The sequence below is a fragment of the Psittacula echo genome, assembly GCF_963264785.1.
Source record: "Psittacula echo genome assembly, chromosome: 4".
Taxonomy (NCBI): domain Eukaryota; kingdom Metazoa; phylum Chordata; class Aves; order Psittaciformes; family Psittacidae; genus Psittacula; species Psittacula echo.
This window is the reverse complement of record NC_137738.1, coordinates 40497259-40518144: the sequence shown is the minus strand read 5'-3', so window position 1 is coordinate 40518144 and position 20886 is coordinate 40497259. Positions and strand designations below refer to the sequence as shown.

Genomic DNA, 20886 nt, shown 5'->3' with positions numbered 1-20886 from the left:
TAATAGTAATAAATCAGTTTGTGAATGTTATTCCCAGCTGTTGTACTAGCAGTGTTAGAGAAGTCTTAATCTGTGAGTAGGCTCAGATGCATGCAGGGCTGGTGCAAGGAGAGATTTAGCTTTGTCTTCTTAATAAGCAAGGACAGAAGGATGGATCCCTTCTGTGCTGACTGTATTGATCTGGTGAAGGACTCTACTGCCTTGTCCCTGGACAGTTAAAAAGATGCTCAGTACTTTGCTACTTCGTGCATTTCTGACTAAGTTTTCCCCAGCTCCTTCTTCAGTAGCCATGACTGCCCCAAACTTGTTCTCCTTAAGTTATGTGGCATGATTTTAATATACCTGGCAGTTGTATATAATGTTATATTCCACCCACCACAGCAAGATACTTACATACCTGTATACCTTCTAAATAAGTGTAGTCCCATACTTGGTTGAACTTTCATCTGAGGTCACACGAAGCTGTAGCAAAATGATAAACTAAAATTCACAACATTACTCTATTATTAGGCTGTCTACCTGATCACATTTCCTGATTCTTACCAGTACAAGCTGCAAGGAGTGAAGTAGTATATGGTGGGATTGAGTGCACTCTCAGCAAGTCTGTCGGCAACACCCAGCTGTGTGGTGCAGTTGACCTGCTCAGAGGGGATGGTATCCACAGGGCCTTGGACAGGGTTGGGAAGTGGGCCAGTGCAAACCTCATGAAGTTCAACCAAGCCAAGTGCAAGGTCCTACGCCTGGGTCAGGGCAGTCCCAGGCACAGCTACAGTGGGCAGAGAATGGAGTGAGAACAGCCCTCAGGAGAAGGACTTGGGGCTGCTGGTTCACCCAGCAGTGTGCGCTCACAGCCCAGAAAGCCAACTATGTCCTGGCCTGCATCAAAAGGAGCGTGACCAGCAGGTCGAAGGAGGTGATCCTGCCCCTCTTCTCCTGAGACCCCTCCCACAGTACTGCGTTCAGCTCTGGAGCCCACAACACAAGAGACGAGGACCTGCTTGAGAGAGTCCAAACAAGGGCCACAAAGATCCTCAGAGGGCTGGAGCATCTCCTGTGAAGACAGGCTGAGAGCATTGAGCTTGTTCAGCCTGCAGAAGAGAAGGCTCAGGGGAGACCTTAGAGCAGCCTTCCAGTACCTAAAGGGGCCTGCAACAAATCTGGACAGGGACTTTTTACAAGGGTATGTAGTGATTGAATAAAGGGGAATGGCTTTAAGCTGAAAGAAGGCAGATTTAGATTAAGATACTAGGAAAAATTTCTTCCCTATGAAAGTGGTGAGACACTGGCACAGGTTGCCCAGAGAAGCTGTGGCCACCCCATCTCTGGCAACGTTCAAGGCCAGGTTGCATGGGGCTTTGAGCCCCTGCCCGTGGCGGAGATTGGAACTAGATGATCTTTAAGGTCCGTTCCAACCCAAACTGTTCTATGAAAATGTCATTCAATTATCCTGTAAGATAGATCTTGTTAGGGTTGGTTTTTTTAATCTATTCCTAGTTTACAGGCCTGCAGATTGACATCTCCAGGATGTTACCAATCATGAGAGGATGTGGGGACTTTTTTCCCCAGCAACTTCTCTTTCTAAACACATTTTCAGGAATCGCTACACAACTGCTATTTTATCAGCCCTTTCAAAATGAGGTTAGTGCACAGTGTATTGCTTCAGCAACATAACCTAGGAAGTTGGTTAAAAGCTCTTGAAGCCATGATCACTAAATTCAGGCTAGAAGGACAACCACATCTGCCATAGCATATTGTCCTGTCTTCACCTGAAAACAGCGTTTCTGAATGTGATACCAGACTGTCGAATACATCAAACATATGCATGATGGGGAAGAGAATAAAATCAGGTAGAGCTAGGAAAAACACCTGACTACAAACCCATCCTTTTGCTGTATGTTATATTACCAATGGCACAGGAACCTCTTAAAAAGCATCAGCTTCTTGTAGGCTTTCTCCTCAGAACCAGAACAGGTCGCACCCAGAGAGTTTGGTTCTGGAACAGATCACCCACCACTTCCCCGCACTGCTGAGACGGTCGCAACCATGAGTCCCACTCAGAAGTGAACTGGTCAGCAGAACAGCCTGGTGACAGGGTCTTGGAGTATGGTGTAGAGAAGCTCCTCAGTGATGATCTGACTGACCCAGGGCTATTACAGAAACAGTATATTACATCCTTTATGCAGCAGAAAACCTTACCAAGCACCACTTAATTCCAGTAACAATTAGGTTACATTTTAATCGTATCTTTCCTAGCAAACATTTTTCACTCCTTTAGACAAGTAGGGGGGTTTCCCCTCCGTTTGAGTGTAACACTTAAAAGCATCAACTTCCTATCCATCTCACATTTAGTGTTTCAGTATTTCAGCTAAATTGCTAAAATGTAATTTTACACGCCAACTGCATCCATCAGGAAAAGTGGTTTTAACAAAGTCATTTGAGGACTCTGGATGCTCCTCAAAAGCATGAAGTGTTGGTGTGATGACCTCAAATGTTCTGTCTTGGGACTGTATTTTAAGAGTTACCAGCCAAACACCTCAAAATGAGAGAAACACGGTTACTTTTGAAACCTTAGGTCTGTTTACATTGGCACATAAACTGTAGCCATAAAACCATACTCTCTTCCTCCCATCAAGCCCCCAGGGACATTTACAGTGTCCAGCGGCTATTAGAGTTCTGCAGCTTCAGTTAAGCCTTAACTGCGCATTAGAAGTCTGTATCCATCTTTTTCACAATGTATCCATGGGCCCCTGCATCAAAGTATGAGGGGTTTGTTTCAGCAACAACTGTACAGTCTCTTACAAAGTGAGAGTGTTCTCACTGGAGATCCCATGGGGACCCTGTGCAAGTGTATTGTGGCCTGACCAGGAGGAGGTTTTATGGCAGAGGCAAGATGAGACTCCAGTTCCAGAGCAGCACAGAACTGCCTTCGCTGTTGAACACACCCGTCTTTCATTTGCCCTGTCCACCATGTGCCTTCACAGTGTAACTGAAAAGAACCATCTCTGTCACTACACAGTTTGCACAGTCCAAGTTTTCAAAATGTGCCTGTTCTAAGCAGTAAGGGTCACATGGGGAAAGAAACAGAAAATGCCATAGCAATAAATACAGAATATAGAAGGAAAACCAGGGAGGAATCCTGGTGTATCCCAAACTCCAAAATTTTAACCTTTTTACCAACATGAGGACTGACTGGTAAAATGCTGTTCACATAGGACTTCAGACTATCCTTTATGAGGATCCCAACTGTGCAGACTGCTTCTACCTGTGTTTTTTCCATTCAATGAGGTAAAGGACAGCTTAGAGATGATTTTTGGCAGATCTGTTAGGCAGTGCTCGTGAGACTGGCTACTTGTAAAACAGCAGAACGCTCAGAGCTGGGAATGCTGACTTCCAGTCCCACTTTGTGGGGTACCAGCTCTCCTGGCTGCAAAGCCTGTCCCTGCTCAGCACATCAGCTCTGCTGGCTGGATGAGCAACGGCATATACATGACACCTCCCTAGAGCTCTCTGCAAACATAACACGTGTTCAATTCAGCCAGCACACACCAACTGCAAGCACCAGCCTGAAACAAAACACAGGAACACTAAAACATGTAAGGAAGGGTCTGTCCTTCCCCATCCTACCTCAGTCCTAGGAACTGAACAAGCTTCAGCTCAATTTCAAAAGGAGGGGAAAAGCCAGACTGTGTGTGCCCATCTACTGAGTTTATTTACTGATACCGGAGTGCACCAGACATTAAGACGAGACGCAGATGGATGTCCTTGGTCCTGGTAATGGTTGCAGTGAACCTTTCCCAATTTATGGGCTTTTCATGTGCAGACCAATTTAGACACTGCATTGAGTTTGTCAGCTTACTTCTCTCAGTCACTCTCCCTGGACCATCAAGATTCTGTCCAAGGAAAGTCTACAGGGTGGAAACTATCCATCTGTGATGTACTCACCTTCCTTTACTGGATGGCATTTAACATCTGCTAAGAGCCTCATTATCATAGAATCATATCATGATTACTGTTTGAAAGGACCTTAAGATCATCTAGTTCCAACCTCCCTGCCTTGTGTACAGACTGGTTTATGATACTAGTGTGGCAACTACCAAAAAGAAATGCAGAATCTGAGGTAGCCACATACAGTAAGTGATATAGGGTTTAAAAATCAAAACCACTCCCCAAAGCATTTCTTGTCTGGGGGGAAGAAAGCTTAACTGTCTGTCTTAGCTATCCAGGATGGGGAAAGTGTCTGGATATGTCTATAGCTGCAGCTGCTAAAAGGATTTCTAAGGGACTGTAATTCTTTACAGTCAGCAGGAAAGCAAAGATCTGTCAGCCTTAGAGAATGATTTTGCCATAGCTAAACAGTGTATGAGGTAGCCCGTTTCTCCCAATCCCCCACGTGCCTGCCCGTGACATACTTCTGGATGCCACCCGTGTTCTCTGCACCACACAAACCCCAGGTAGCTGGATCTCAGAAAAACAAGCAATCCCAACAAGTCCAGGGTGCTCCTCAGTGCACACAGCAGGAGTTGGGCAGACTCAGTCACACTGGGGAACAGGACAAAAAGTCTTCTCTCCTCGCACATGCAGCATGACAGCCACCCCATTTCTGATTCTTTAAACAAACTTTATTAAACTCAAAACACGGACAAGCGTGTTTTCTCCTTCACTCTATTTTAGCTCCTGAAAGCATTGCAGCAATGGCTGGTATCACTGTTTCTCTGTTAGTGCTCGTTCATTTGCCTGTTTGTGTCAGTCTTCAAGCTCCAGCCATTCAAGAAACACATTTGCCAAACTGGTGAAATATGACTATTAAATGATGGTAACCACCAATTCTATTGCCTTCCAAATACTTAACACTTTCCTAAGTTTGAGTCAATGCTGACAAACTCTCTATTTAGTTACAACTGTTTATTAAGTATCTCATGAGCTCAAAGTCACCATTTAGACATTACCCAGCAATGCGAACATAGTATCAACTAATATTTCACTTCCACCTTCCTCCTCTACAGAATACCTCACCTGCATGGGCTTTAAAAATGCACTCTTAACAGTTGCAGTTTGAATCCCATTCGTTAAGGAAAACAAAACATGCAAGAACATACATTGCTGTAATTTTATAGTCACGCTCCACTAAAAATGCCATTCCAAACAAGAATGCAGTTTGAATTTTTCCATTTAAAAGTGGGCAGGGCGCAGCCCATGGCTAATCTGGGACTTAGGCAAAGCCAGAAAGCAGAGGGCTAATCTACACTGCAGAAGCTGTGTCACTTCGGCCACACTAACAATTCCTGACAGAGATGAGGCTCTTCACCAGAAAAACTCTGTGCATGCTATCACATACCTTGCACTAACACAAGGACGAATTATTATTGTTAGCGTTATTTGTTCCTCTGGTGTCAATTGCAGCTAACTGCTAGCTATTGATAAAGCTTTGTTTGCTGGCAATTCCCAGTTAACATACTGATACCAGAAGCATTGTTTAGTCTACAGAATGGCAAAGACCTTTTTCTTCATTTTTTCACCTCATACATCCTACACAAACATGGTTCACACACCATGGCTCTCCTGCACCTCCAGGACAACCAGGCCTACTCGCAACAAGAATGTAAGAGCTCAGTTCCACTCGGGGGCTGACCACTCACTATCACAAGTGTATCCCAGCAGCCTCCCCATGGCAAGGAGAACAAGGTGAGAAAAGCAGAGCCCTTCCACAACACCTGCTGTACCCTCACATCCGCAGTTTTCCTGGGGTCACTTTTACGTGCTACAAGTGTGGTTTGAAACACAAGCAAGATTCAGACTGTGTGTGTGAGAAACCCTAACAGGGAGGGAGGACACAGCCCTGGATGGAAAGGGTGGAGACTATCAGAGGTACAACAGTAACTGCTCTAGCGAGCAGCTACTGCAGCTGTTGCACTTCACCAACATAAATTAGAAGTGTTAGAAATGGCAGCTGAGCTAATAAAGCGGATTTACAGCATTGACACAAACTCATGTTCTATTGACAGTTGCACCGAGGTGGAAGTCGTTCCCACTCATTGCCTGGCACATTCAACTCCCAGATCCCCACAGCTCCAGTAGAGGCAGCAACGGCCCCACGGGAGCGGGTCAGCGGTGCCGCAAAGAGCTCTTCAGAACAGGGACTGTGCTCTCTTCTCTTTGAAAATGTGAGGAATTTGAAAACTCACTGAAATCTCAGCATTTTGAGCCTAATTATCATCACTAGAGCTGTTAGGGTTTTGACTATAATGATGTAAGTATCTGCTGTACCAGCCCAGACTTCAACTGAACTCTACCATTGAAAGACATGCTTACAGGACTTGAGTCTGGCTCAAGTCCCTTCCACTGATCAAGTGAATTTTTACTCAGATTAGCAGACACTTTCATCATCCTATTAACACTTAAATCATCAGCAGTGTGCTCATTTACAATGCAAAACATGATCTTACCAGACAAAACTCTGCCTTTAATTGGGGTACATGCAGATCAAAGCAGAACCAAAAACTAAAGGACTGATCCTATCATCAACAGCAGCACAACTGGGAATGCTCTCAGGTACGTAGCACTATCTGAATCAGCCTGAACAGTCCTTTCAAGAAGTCATAAAGGTAGGAAGGAAATCCTACCCTAGTACTTGGGGGGAAAAAATGAGCATATAAAAACTAAAAGCACAATAATACCACTTAATAAGACAAGAATAAACTTTGAATGCAATTTCAGTTGCAGGGACTGTAACTGTTTAAAATATACTTCAAAAGACAAATTGGAAGTAAAATTCTAGATTCACGTCTTGAGCTGAGTGTCCAAAAGGAGTTTATCAACACTGATGACATCTCTCAGCTGTAGGCCAGTACCGAAGGTGTGAAGTTCAGCAGCATTAAACTCAACACAGCAATCTTCCTACAGCTTCCAGTGGGCCTTGTTTCAGAGAGGATACTTCTAAATTAAGAAATGCATTACTGCTGGATTAAAGTATTGTGGTCTAAATGAAGTTGCTTTAAAGCTGAATTATGAGCTATTAATTAAAAAAACATAACTAAGTTGACTTTCCTCCAGTTTCAGAGGCAGCACAGAGGAGAATCCCGCACAAATGCCAACACAGAAGTACTTGAGTGCAGTACAGAAGAGAAAAAACAGACCACAAAGCCTGGCAGGTACCTGCCAGAAACACACTGGTTTTCCTAAGTATCCCACTCAAATTAATTAAAAATTATACCGCTTTCACCATCTTCCACAAGAATGAGACAAATCATCTGCTACTGACATGAGTTCAAGCGTCCATCTACTCTCTTTACTTTGCATTTAATCTGCAGGGCTGAAACGCAAGGGACATGTACAGAGGAAAAGTTTGCCAAGCAGGCTGGTTAAACACACTCGCATCAGTTTTGGCCATGGGCTTACACAGCAGCAGAGCTGCTAAGAACGCAGCCCATGTAGTTCAGCACATCCATCACAGGTACTCGAGGCGGGTTCTACAGTTGCAGGTCAGTCCAGCTGCTTCACCCAAAGTACGTCAACAGCCACAAACGACGAGCTTTCAGCTCCACCAGAACTAAAGTAAGCCGTTGGGTCTTGGGGTTGGTGGTTTCTTTAGGACCCAAGTAGTTAAGTTTTCAAGTGCAGCTTAACTTGGATAAATAAATTAACATTCATGGGATATATAATCCAAACAGACTCAAGCTGTGTCTATCCAACCTTCCATTAACATCAGTGGGAGATGGCAGAGTCAGACTCACATAAACTGGTCTAGTCCTTGATCAATTTAAATCCCATACAAACAATACTTAGCCTGGGATGGCTGCAACCCTCTGTTGACCTACGAACCAGACAAGAAACCAGACTCACCCTCCTCCTGTCAGCACACTGGCTGTCAAGGCACTAAATTACAGGAGTTTGAGCCTTTTTTCCATAGAACATCTTATTTAACGACTGTGGAAACATCATCCCAGCTACAGCTAGCAACCTCAAATCTTGCTTAGATAAGGACCTTTGGAAAGGTAATAACCATCTCAGCCTAACTCAAATCATTGGCACCGTAGCATATGCTGTTCCCAAGGAAGCACAGAAAGCATACTTAAGGACAGCAGCAGCAGGCTCCCAGGGCAGCGGTGCAAAAGATCCCTCTTTATTCCCAGCCAAGTATCTCCCCAGAACCAAGTTTCTCTCTGAAAACAGTTTGGTCCGTTCCACCACTCCAGTTATGGATGTCACCTGACAAAGAGGCACAGATCCAGGCTATACCCAGACTGATTCTGTGACTTAGAGGAATCACCCCAAGCCCAGCACAGAGCTCACCCTTTCATTTCGGGGACTTGCTAGCCAGCCTCTCGCAGAAGACAGCCTCCCTGCTCCACACCAACAACTCTGACTTTTGCAAGACTAACCATTTGTCATGTATCACAGTGCCCATTGGTGCACATGTACCCGTGAATTCCACAGCACGCCTTGGCTTTGGGTCCTTGAGGCCTGGCTACAGCCGCATTCCTGAAGTGTGCCCAAATCCAACGCTGGACAAAGCTGCAGGTGTGATTTTTACGGAAGGCTGCTACAGCGCTGCCTGAAAGAGCCAAGCTAAAAACACTCGTTTCAAATCACTAGTCCACCTGAACAGACAAAAGCAATCCCAACCTTCCCACTTTTGCACTCCGAGTCACTCTTTTGACAAGTGAACTTGTAACCAACCTCTCATCTGACAGCTCAACCACAAGAGCCGGGGCAGTTTTATTGGGCCCAGGCCCTGAAGCCCCCACCTCCCCTTGGCCCAAGCACCCACCGAGGACCTGTACTTGAAATGACAGCAGGGAGAAGCCACGGATAAAAACGGAGCGGACCTCGTGCCCGAAAGCTCCCGGAAATCGCACCCTCCGCTCCACTCCCTCAGCCAGTTCGTCCCCGGTAGCGCCGGGGAGGCGGGGGACACACCTGCGCCAATCACTCTTCACCGGGACAGCGAGGGGAGAACCGGGGGACACACACTCACGCCGCCCCGCCCCGCAGTAACCACCCGGTGCCCACTGGCGTCGTGGCCGGGCGCCCCCGGGCACGCTTGCGGCGGGCAGCCTTCACCGCCGCGGCGAGGCCGGCAGGGCGCCGGGAAAGCATTAGCGGCGGCAGCGAGCGCAGCACAGCGCCGCCCCGGCCCCGCACACTGCCACGGTCCCGAGCCAGGCCCGCCGGTAAGCCGGCCCGGCCCGTTATTCCGTAGCCCGGGCAGCAGAGGGGCGCTGGCAGCGGCTGAGCCGCCTCCGCTGCACTCGAGCGGCTGAGACTAGTGGGAGCCGCACCGGCCCCCACCCCCGGGAGTTTTAAAGGGGCAGCGCCCCGGAGCGGCGGCAGTCCCGGAGGTGCCCGGCAGGGAGGCGGCGACGGGGCCGGTCCCGCCGGTGCGGCCCGCGCAGCAGTCGGGGGAGGGACGGGCGGGCGGGGGCTGGGTGTCTCCTGCTGCTGCTGCTGCTGCCGCCACAGCGCTCGCCGCCTCCCCTCCCCCCCGGCGGGGGCTCCTCGCTGCAGCCTCTGTGCTCCGCTCTCGGTCATGTGACCCTAACGTAACCGGACAGGAAAAGCCGCCGCCGCCGCCGCCGCCGCGCTGACTCCGTTGTTGCTGCTGCTGCTGGGCGCGGAGACGGCGGCGGCCCGCGCGACACCAGGCGCCTCGGCGGCCTGCGCCCCTCAGGTGAGCACCGGCCGTGCCGCGCCTCGCGGGGGGATGCCGGCGCCGCCCGCACGTGCGCCCGGCCCCACCGCACCGGCCGCGGCCCGCGCTGAGGCGGTGGCGGGCGCGGCGGGGCCTGCTCGGCCCTACCTCCTCATTGTGTGCGAGGGGCGGCGGGTGCGGGGTCCGGGCACGCCGCGGCGGGCCGAGGGGGTTGCGGAGGCGGCGCAGGGCCGCGCCTGGCGCCGCCGGGGCTGCCTGGCCTCCTGACAAACCCCCGCCGGGCCGGGCGGCTCCATCCGGGACACAGCCCGGGGGGGGAGGGGGGGTATGGGCTCGCGCTGAGGGAAGAGGAGGGCCGGGGATTTGGGGGAGGAAAGGGAAAGACAGAAGGGATGGGATAGGAAAGGTGGGGGTGTCGCCCGGCCCGGCCGGGGCCCGCGCGGCCTCCCGCCCGCAGCGGGGCGGCCCCCCCGTCCGGCGGCATCCGGCGCAGGGGCGGGCGGGGCGGCGCGAAGGGGGCGGCCCCGCCTGTCTGTCCCCGGCAGGCTGGGCGGCCCTCCCGGCGGCGGCGGCAGCAGCGGCGGTTCTCGTCTCGCGCGCCCTGGCGGCTTCGCTCGCGCTGCGTCTCGCGCTGTCTCCGTCCGTCCGTGCGCGCGTGGCGTGCGCGGGGGGGTGGTGGGGGGTGGTGGGGGAAAAGGCGGGCAGAGAGTGAGGGGAGGAGGGGCGGGGCGCAGCCAGTGAGAGCGGCGCGCGGACACCCGGCCTTCCGCCCCGGCGGCCAATGGGAGGGCGCCGTCACCTCTGCCACTGAGGCCGAGCGTGACTCCGGGGACGAGAGGGGCGGGGGAGCGGGCGGGCGGGCGGGCTCATGGCCACGCCCCCGCCGTGCGCCATGGCGCCGGCAGACGGCGGGAACTCCCGAGCGTCGCGCTCGCCTCCCGCTCCTCGCTGCCGGCGCGCGCGCGCGGCCCTGGCGTGGCGGGCGCGGCTGGTTCGGGCCCCAGCGCGGGTCTCCGCCCGGGGTTCGTAGCGCAGCTCGCCCGGTACCGAGCGGCTGCCGTTGTTCCGGAGGAGCAGGCACTGCCAGGCGGTGGGGCGCGTTCGTGAGCGGCCGGGGCTGGTGCCCTCCGCAGCTGAACCGGAAGGGACGCCGGGCGCTCGGTGGGAGGTTTGGAGTCCGTGAGGTGTGCGAGTGGATATCGGGAAGCGGCAGGCCGGGTAGCACCGGGCCAGCAGGTGTTTGCTGCGCTCCGGTCCCGGTGCTCCCCTCTTTCCGCGGCGGCCGCAGCGCTGTTCTCCCGGACCTGCCTCGCCCCCTCTGCGGGGCGGCACCGGCGCTTTCTCGGTCTCGTCCTTGAACCGTGCCCACCGCTTTTCCCCCCGTGTCTCCGAAATAAACGCAGGCGTTCAGACAGGGCTCGGCCTCACGTGGTTTTTCACCCGCCGTCGAGCGAGCTGGGTGATGTTGAAAAGTTGTGACAAGGCTGAGCCGGCCTGCCTGTCAGCCGTGTGGCCGAAGGGCTGTCCCCAAGTCATTCCGGGGCACAAGAAGTACGTTAGGCAGCTGTTGAACCTATCAACACTACAGCAGGCCGTGCTGGTGTTGATCACTGTTGTATTTTTTTAGCTAAGGGTAAAACTGAGCACACACATACCTAGAATCACAGGATGGTTTGTGTTGGAAGGGACCTTAAAGATCATCTAGTTCCAACTTCATCTTGTTGCAATGGGCAGGGACACCTTCCACTACACCAGGTTGCTCCAAGCCCCATCCAGCCTGGCCTTGAACACTTCCAGGGATGGGGCAGCCACAGCTTCTCTGGGCAACCTGTGCCAGCGCCTCACCACCCTCATAGGGAAGAACTTTTTCCTAATGTCTAATCTAAATCTCCCCTCTGACAGTTTAAAGCCATTACCTTTTGCCTTGTCCCTCCAGGCCCTTGTAAAAAGTCCCTCTCCAGATTTATGTAGGGCTCCCTTCAGGTATTAGAAGACTGCTATATAATGTACAGAGTGCTTTCCTTACTCTTTTCCTCTGCTGTGTAATTCTTCTAGTGCTTTCAGTTCAAAGCATTTAAATATCTTTTGAATATACACAAGAACTTAGTGTTGTGCCTGCATATGAACCATGTCATTTCATGCAAAGAGATTAATTCAGGTCTCTGACAAAAGACAACAGCTTCGAGTGCCACAGTGACTGTTGTCACTATGGGCAAAACAAATTCAAGGTGATAGCAACTAGAAAAAATGCCTTTCTGGCTTGGAGTTCCTTCCCATTGATGGTTTGCTCTGCCTGACAAATTTTGCTGTCCAAGTACAAACTGGACTTAGCACTGATGAATTAAAATATCTGGCAAGCAGAATAGCCTAAATTAAAGCTAAAAAAAAAAAAAAAAACAAAAAACCAAACAAAAACAACAAAAAAAAAAAAACCCACAAAAAAACCAAACCAAAACCAGAGAGAAAACGGTGTGTTTTCCGTAGCATGGCAAAGTCTACCTTCATGGAGCACTTTGCAGGATTAAATAACGATTAATAGGGTTTTAGGTACTGCTGATAGCGAGTGTTACCCCTTTTGGAAAGGAGAGGATTATTGTCTATACAAACATGCAGTAACTTAGGGAGGAGAGGATGGACCTGAAGAGAGCTGAACTTGATTTTTTTTTTCTTTTAGTGTAAGAAAATAATCAACTTTATCTTAAATAGTATTTCTTTGCCCTTTCACCCCTGACTTAAGCGAGTTCTGATATCTTGTGAATGCAAGGGAATGCAATTGGTCAGCCTGGTTGCTGGTCTAAATAAGAGTGCATTCTTCACTGTCCAGTAAGTAGAAATACTTGGTTTTTCAATGACTAAATGTATTGGCACACATGGAATACACTTTTATTCCCTTCCCCAAAATAGCCACACTCTAGTTTTCACTGAATTTATACTGTATGTATGTTTTATTATATAAGTATTTACTGTGTTTCTTACTGAGTTCTTTGTACCTTACCTAAAATTTCAGTAACTTCCTATTACATTTGGAGGAGAGGGGGAAAAAAAAAGGCAACAAACAAGACTATTCCATTCTTGGCAGTGTCCAAGGCCAGGTTGGACAGGGCCTTGGGTGATATGGTCTAGTGGAAGGTGTCCCTGCCCATGGCAGGGGGCTTGGAACTACAGGATCTTAAGGTCCTTTCCAACCCAAACCATTCTGTGATAAATTTACTGCTTTTGAGCCACTTCCCTTAGTTTTACCTTCTCTTTCTTTTCTGTTCATAGAGCATCTGCACTGCCCATAGCATAGTAGATATACAGAGACACTGAAAATTCAGGTTAAAAGTATCTAAACTTGTCTTTCACTGGGTTCTGCTCTTTCCTCTTCCATGCGGTTGGGTGAACATAGCTGATACCAGAAGGGAGATTTATTTTTCCTGTTTGAACAGTCAAGTAATAATCAAAATAGTTTGTCCTTCCCATTACAAATAGCTGTTCTAACTACTTAACAATGTTTCTTCCTCTCTTTTAGCTATTTGTATTTCTGTATCCAAGCCCCCACGTACCTTTTCAGCACTCTTTAGTCCTGGCTCTTCTTTGCTTTTTAAGCCTTGGCAAACTGCTTGCACCTTCGTGAATCGCATCAGTGAGCATGAAACCTGCCTGCGTGTACGATATCATTTATACAGTACCTTGGGATTAAGAGGTGTTACTAGAGCATGACATACGGATATTAGAGGAAAATACCTGTTAAGAGACAGCTACTGTTGCATCTGTGCATCTACTGTTTTTACATGGAAGTCATTTGCTTTACAGAGTGCAAAAAAATGGATTTGGCCAACCATGGACTTATTCTGCTGCAGCAGCTAAATGCTCAGAGAGAGTTTGGTTTCCTGTGTGACTGCACAGTGGCCATTGGTGATGTCTACTTCAAGGCACACAAATCGGTCCTTGCCTCTTTCTCCAACTACTTCAAGATGTTGTTTGTTCATCAAACCAGGTAACTGTAAAAAGGTTCACTGTTCAAAGGATGTTAAGTTAGCTAAGCTAAGGAGGTCTAACAGCATTTTGAAACTTAAAAATGTTCTTTTTGCTTCTTGCAATGACATGAGGAATAGGGAATCCAGACTTGTCTGCAAAATAGAATCTCACTTTAAAATGTGTTAAACTGTGATACATTAACACTACTGTTACAATTTAGCACAAGTTCTTTATCCTTAAAAAAAAGCATAGAATTCCTAGAATTTAAAGGATCTTGTCTTCACTCTTATGCTTTCATTCCCCTACTCTCTATCCTCTAGTCTGTCTTGGCACTATTCTTGGCATTTCTGTAACGAAAGCATAAGACTGTTTTAAAGATTATTTGGTCTTTTTCCCAAATATTTGAACTATCTCAAAAAGTTTGTTAAGTGAGTGAAACTCTTAACTCTTTGGCTTGGTAACCTACTGTGGCTAAGAGTATTCGGACCACAGCATGGAGTCATGACCATTCCTGAATTTCTGTCCTTAATGTTTGTTTAATACAAGAGCTGCAAGTAACTCTGAAAACCAGCAAGAATCCCAGCTCCAATCCTGTTAGCCAGGTGGCCTAACCAAGGTGTTCCTGATATTTTTTCTTCTGTGAACCTTGCCTCTCTTTCTGCACAGACATCCAGCTTCAGCTGGAGGAGTGGTGGGTGTTTCAAAAGGTTGATGCACAGGGAATGCTCTCAGCTGGAGGATGGTGGTGCTTTCAGTCCTGTTAGGCTGCTAGTCCTGTTAGGTGCTTTCAGTCCTGTTAGGCTTCCATGGCAGCCAAAGCATCTCCCTTTGCTAAGCAGTGTAACCAAGAGACTGTAACCTGACCAGATATACCGCTGGTGCTGCCATTTCTTCTTCCCTGATCAAGGGACGAAGCTACTGTCCTGCTTTACAAGGAGCGTGGCATCCACAGGTTGGATGTGCTCAGGCTGCACCTATTGCACCAGATCCTCAGGGGATTCACATCCTGTCCTGCGCAGTTTCTGGATCATAATGCAGTTGAGACAAGGTGATACACGCATTTGCAGAAGTCTAACTGTAAACACTTAGTAAGACATAGAAGCCAAACAGGCAATTTGTAGGTGTTTCCAGGACTAAGTACTGAGAAAAGCTTAGTAAATTGTGAATTTAGAGTCCAGTGCTAGCAGATTTTAATTTAGCTACTGATGCATTTGAATCCAACCAAAGTAAGGGGGAAAATATCATCACAATTTACCAAATATGTTAACATGTGACAACAAATCTGTAATATAACAGCAATTTAGAAAGGAGCAAACTGCAACGGGCAGCTTTGTCTTTCAAGCCAATCGCTTTTCTGAGGGGGGAAAAAAAAAAGTCATCTTTCAAGTGGGCAGTAAGATGAGCTTTTTTACGTTAAGGCATTTCTCTGTATTTATTGCAGATTCTGCCTTTTGAATTTAAGTAGATGTCTCTGATTTTTACCAATGCTGGAATAACCTAGATCTGGTTAAAAAAAAGGTTTTCCTTACCTCTTATTGATCATTCTATTTCTCCTTTCAGTGAATGTGTCCGCTTGAAAGCGACTGACATACAGCCAGATATCTTCAGTTATCTCTTGCATTTGATGTACACGGGGAAGATGGCACCGCAACTTATTGACCCAGTTCGACTAGAACAGGGAATAAAGTTTCTGCATGCATATCCACTAATTCAGGAGGCCAGCCTTGCAAGTCAGGGAACTTTTTCTCACCCAGATCAAGTTTTTCCATTAGCATCTTCATTATATGGCATTCAGATTGCAGATCACCAGATAAGACATCCCACTAAGGTTTCATCAGCGACTGACAAACTTGGGCGAGAACCAAGGCCACAGACGTCACGAATGAACCAGGAGCAGGTTTCCGAAGGCTCGCAGCTCTCACAGTTAGCTACAAATCTGCCACAAGTGAGCCGGACAAATATGTCTGCTTCTGACCCATTGCCATCTTCTTTATCTCCAGAATTGGTGTCTGCTGCTGGTAATAATTCACCTTCAGGAGAAGAGGCCAACATGGAAGCATCTTCTTCAGATGAGCAGCCTGCCTCACTCACAATAGCACATGTCAAGCCAAGCATTATGAAAAGGAACGGAAGCTTCCCGAAATACTATGCCTGCCACCTCTGTGGTCGCCGGTTTAATCTGCGAAGTAGTTTGCGTGAGCACCTGCAGATTCACACAGGAGTTCCCTTCACGTCTAACCAGCAGGGAGAAAGTAATATGTCTTTGTCTCTCTGTAATAACACAGGTGATAAAGATGCTGTGGAAGTGCCTGAAGCAGGGATGATCAGTGACAGCGAGCTGCAGCAGATCTCAGATTCCCCAATAATTGATGGGCAGCAGCAGTCAGAGACACCACCCCCCTCTGATATTGCAGACATAGACAACTTGGAGCAGGCAGATCAAGAGAGGGAAGTAAAAAGACGGAAATACGAATGTTCCATTTGTGGTCGCAAATTTATTCAGAAAAGCCACTGGAGGGAGCACATGTACATACACACTGGCAAGCCCTTCAAATGCAGCACTTGTGACAAAAGCTTTTGTAGGGCTAACCAGGCTGCCAGACACGTGTGCCTAAACCAGAGCATGGACACGTACACCATGGTGGACAAACAGACTCTGGAACTCTGTACTTTTGAGGAAGGCAGTCAAATGGACAACATGCTAGTACAGACCAACAAGCCCTACAAATGTAACTTGTGTGACAAAACGTTTTCCACTCCCAATGAAGTAGTCAAACATTCGTGCCAAAATCAAAACTCTGTCTTTACACTAGAAGAAGATCGCTCCATTCTGCTAGGTGGTGGGGACACAGAAGCCACAGAGACTGATAATGCAGTGTTAGCCTCCATCAAAAAGGAGCAGGAAGCAGTGTTGTTAGACTGAATGTGAATCCTATATCAATTTTTTTAAAGTTTCTTTACTTATTTTTTATTAAATCAATCTTTTCCTCCCCCCCACCTCTTACGTCACGTACCCCTGCCATCTTTTCCACCAGCCTTCTTCCCACCCTTTGTCTTCAGCAACGAGAACTGTACTGGCACGTTAGGAAATTGGACTTGCCTCTCCCACCAAAACAAACAGAAAGCTATTGCGTCAAACCACCATAATTGATTTTAATACAAAGGAATGTGTGTAAAAATAATCCAGCTAACTGTTGATAGTATTAGTTAATCCAAATTTAATAGATTTTAAACAAAATTTAGATTGCTTAAAAGTGTATTTAGATACAATGATGAGCATAATGAAAAATGAGTATCAGTTTGGTAAACTAAGAAAAAATATATATTTATATTAGTTTCCCTGGTAAAAGGCATTTTGAGAAGATCTGGCAGATTAAAACACCATGCTTTTTAAAAGACCATGTGCAAGTTGGTTACAGTTATAACTTAAAACCCTCAGAACTTTTCTCAGTGAATGTAAAAATCTCTGTTCATCGAGTTAAAAGAGCTGAGGGTGTTGGGTTTCTCTTAGCCATATGTTTTCCTTCAAGTATGCCTTTGGGTATCTGTTTCAGATAGCATCATTGAGTCAAGCAAAGTACTTACTTGGTCAAATTTTGACGTAAGTAGCTATAATAATAATGTGATGGCAATCTTCATATATATATATATAAAAAAATACTGTATATGTATAAAGATTTTTTTATATATATATATATAGAAAGTGTTTGTGTGTATATTTGGTACAGGCAGATAAATGCACATGTCCTTTTTAAGTAACTGGCCGTCTACTCTCAGATTCAGCCCAGAATGTCTTTTAGTTGTTTGTCAAAAATAGTCATGGCACGGTTATTTTTAATCAAATATAAAGCATTCCAAGCTGTGTGCATTTTTATTGGCCTGTTGAGGAGAAGCTAATAGGTAAGTGAGGTCACCCAAGCTACAAAGGAAACTGGAGAATTCCATACTGGTGAGCATAGTGCCATTGTTAGTGCAGCACATGTATGGATTGTTAGCTGCAGGTTTCAGTCATTCTGGATGGACAGAGAAGGACAAGCTTTTTACCCAGGCAAGGAATGTCCACAATTTCATTTGGTTTAATGGCATGAGTTAAGAGGAAAAAGTGGTGCAGAAACATTGTAGTCATAGGGGATCATGGTGGTTTTAAAGTGAATCTGTAGTGCTGGCAAATTTTGCTTTGTGAGCGTCCCATTATTTTCAAAGCCAAGACAAAGTCTGCAAAACCTGAAAGGGTGAATTCTGTAGTTTTAGTTACTGCTGATGGTAGCACTGCATCTTTGTGTTCAAAATCAAGTTGTTGATTCTTGTTATTTTATATATATGCCCAGACTTCTTGCTGGTAGTCTAAAACCCTAAACTGACAGCAGCAATGAAGCCCACGGAGCAATTACTGGGCCAACAGAAGGCGTAAGCAGACAGAATAAGTGCCCCATCATAAATGGATACAGTGTGTGTTTTTGGGGAGCGGCGGGAGTGCAAGTCACAAACTACAGCTCTTCTCTGCATATACATTTAAACTGAGTATCATCTTTTTGTGTATAGTTAAGTTCTCAGATTTGTAAGTTTTTATACATCATTTCATTGAATAAAAACTGAATTAAATGGGATATGATTTATTCAGTTGAAGGTGAAAGGTTGTTGGCTTTCAGTCTTCCTGAAAGAGCTCCTACTGAATTGGTTTAAAAGCTAAGCAATATATTCTGTTTATCAGACTGAAACCTCCATCATACATATGAACAAATAGCTTACCAAAGGTTAAAGCAGTGGATTTAGCGGAAAAAAAAAAAAAAAACAAACAAAAAAAACACCAAAAAAACCACTGCATACTCATTTTTTCCCAGTTTATTATGTTACAATTATTGTAAGTGGTGTTTATTATCTGTTATATTACAGTAATAATTTTAAATGAGTTTATTTTACTTTAAAGTATAAAAATGTTTTGAGGTAAAAAGAAATCACATCTTACACAATTATTTTAGTGTTGCCCGTTTTAAAACTGGTTTAGGATCTTCATCTACCAGTATAATTTCTTTAGAAGTTTTTTATTTCATCTCACTTAGCCTGAAATTCTTTCAGAGTAGGAAAACAAAAGAATACATATTTCCTGATTCAGGGTAAAGTTGGCTTTTGAGGTAGCTGTGGTTTAGGGGGCAGTCAGAAGTTCATTTCCAAAATGACTACAGCTGCCAAAGGTGCTGCTGCCTCATCTGTCAGCTACTGCTTAGTCAGATGCTCGTGTTTTTACAGAGCTTCAGCTCCACGCCAGTGCAGAGTACAACAGCTCAATGCCCCAGGTAGCTGGCTGTATCAGAAGGGTACACATGGATGGCCACACCACTTTTTGTGAGACATTCCCCAGCACCAGGTTTACCTTATTCCTACTCTCACCTCTCCTTCTCCACTGTCTGGAGAACATGCTGAATGGGCTCAAGTGTTGAAAAATAACCAGTCTTTAAAATTGCTATTTTTCTGTAAAATTTGTACCCTGTTTCAGCTCTGCAGAGGGTTTTAGGCAACTCATGGATTGCGCAAGCGCAGAAACAAGCAGGGAGGAGGAGGGAGGCTTACTGAAGCCAGTGCTTCTGCTGGCAACATCCAGGCTGAAGAGGGTGGGAAGTGGTGACTCCCATATGGGTGAACCCGCATCTGCTGGGCAGCATGGCCTCCCAGCTGCTAAAAGAATGGGCAGTGTAGGGCAGGGAACAAGCAGACAGCGAAGAAGTTGGTTATGGCAGCACTGCTCTGGCCAGAAGCATGAAACTGCAGGCCCAGAAAAGATACTTTCAACTGTTCATATTTATTCTTAAGAAATAACACTGTTAGGTAAAGAGAAAAAAAAAAAAAAAGTCATAATAAAGAGATTATTTTTATATGTGTTCAGCTATGATAATGGTTTATTTTAAATACCTGTTATTGTCTGATGTTCCATAGTGATGTTTAAGTCATTGCCTCCCCCTGCTTGAGCAGTTTTGTTCCTCTACAATGAATTAGGAACAGTATGTTATGGTTATTAACAGCTGCATCAAGAATTTGGGTAATTACAATTAGAGTTTTGTTCAAGATTCTTCATTAAATCCTGCCTGAATTATTATTACAGTTAAAGATAACTTTAGGTTTTAACTTTAAACTTCTGACACAGAAATTTGTGACCCAGTTGCTCATTACTCAGCCAATATGCTCACCTCCTGAAGTTGTGAATTTTCTACCAAAGAAGACAGCTTTGCAGGAACTGCTGACTAACCAGTGAAAATCAGCCATCGTTCAAGGCTGATACACTACCAGTGGTGATAAATCCTGGCTGTTTAAAAAGCCCAGCTGTTATCCTACCTGAGCTTGTATGTTTCCATTTCTACAGTTCAATCTTATTCATTAATATGCATTTTAAATCTGCATTCTTGCACAGATTAAAAAAAAAAAAGGCTCATTTTGAGGCATACAGAAGACATCTTTGGCAATATTGGCAATGGAAAGAGACCCAGGACAAGTCCTGATTTGCGTACAAGAACTGCAAAATAACCTTCAGAGAAACCTCACTCCTGTTCACCGAGTTTACTGAAGTTCAGTTTCCCTGCCCTAGTTACTATTTTCCAGTAAAGCTGCTGTACCATCTGCAGTTACAAAACCCTACCGCGGGTATGCCCTGAAGGGTCACCGCTCTCCTCTCACACACGACGCCTGTGTAACAAATACGTTCCCTCTCCCTACAACATCCCTCAGAAGCACCAACGGGTGCAATGACGCAGCCCTTCGGGTTCACCCCAAGTAAAGCGGCACTAAGGCGGAGTGTCCCAGCGTCCGGCACTGCCCTCCCGCAGGCAGGGCAGGGCAGCGAGAACCGCTGCCTGGGAGCTGCGGGCGAGGCGTGCAGGGCGGCAGCAGGACCGCGGGGCGGGAAGGCAGAGGTTAACACTCACGGCTCGCCGGCGCTCGGTCCTTGACAGGACGGAAGGGGCGTAGAGACGCCACTGCAACTGCAGAGATCGGGTCCGGCGGGTCTGTGGGAAGCAGTAACGGCCGGCAGCGCATGCGCGGGGCAGCGGTTAGCCGGTGGCGGTTATTCCCGTCCTCCTCAGGCGGGTTTGTGCTACCCCCGCCTCCTCCTGCCGGGTCACTGCCGGTGTGAGCGGAAGGACATGGCATTCCGTTGCTGGGTGCTTGAGGGAGGGACATGGCGTCCTGGTGCTGGGTGCCTGAGAGGCGGAGTGGGCTTATCACACCCGTTACCCGCTGCCGGCGTGGATAACGGGATTTGGATCCTCGCAGTTGGTTTAGTCCTG

The 20886-nt window shown here is 47.0% G+C and overlaps 1 protein-coding gene across 2 annotated transcripts; it reads left to right on the top strand.

Moving 5' to 3' along the window:
* Window positions 1-9335: 9335 nt before the first annotated feature.
* On the top strand, window positions 9336-19799 carry ZBTB2 (zinc finger and BTB domain containing 2; the record flags this gene model as incomplete). 2 transcript variants are annotated; one of them, XM_080615490.1, is made up of 3 exons in its annotated part: window positions 9336-9667; window positions 13445-13628; window positions 15170-19799. In XM_080615490.1, the coding sequence occupies 2 exons, from the start codon at window positions 13456-13458 to the stop codon at window positions 16530-16532; spliced, it is 1536 nt and encodes a 511-aa protein (XP_080471616.1). In that variant the 3' UTR covers window positions 16533-19799. The 2 variants fall into 2 exon arrangements, with proteins under 2 accessions (XP_080471616.1, XP_080471615.1); XM_080615489.1 differs by lacking the exon at window positions 9336-9667 and having other exon boundaries at window positions 13423-13628.
* Window positions 19800-20886: the final 1087 nt, after the last annotated feature.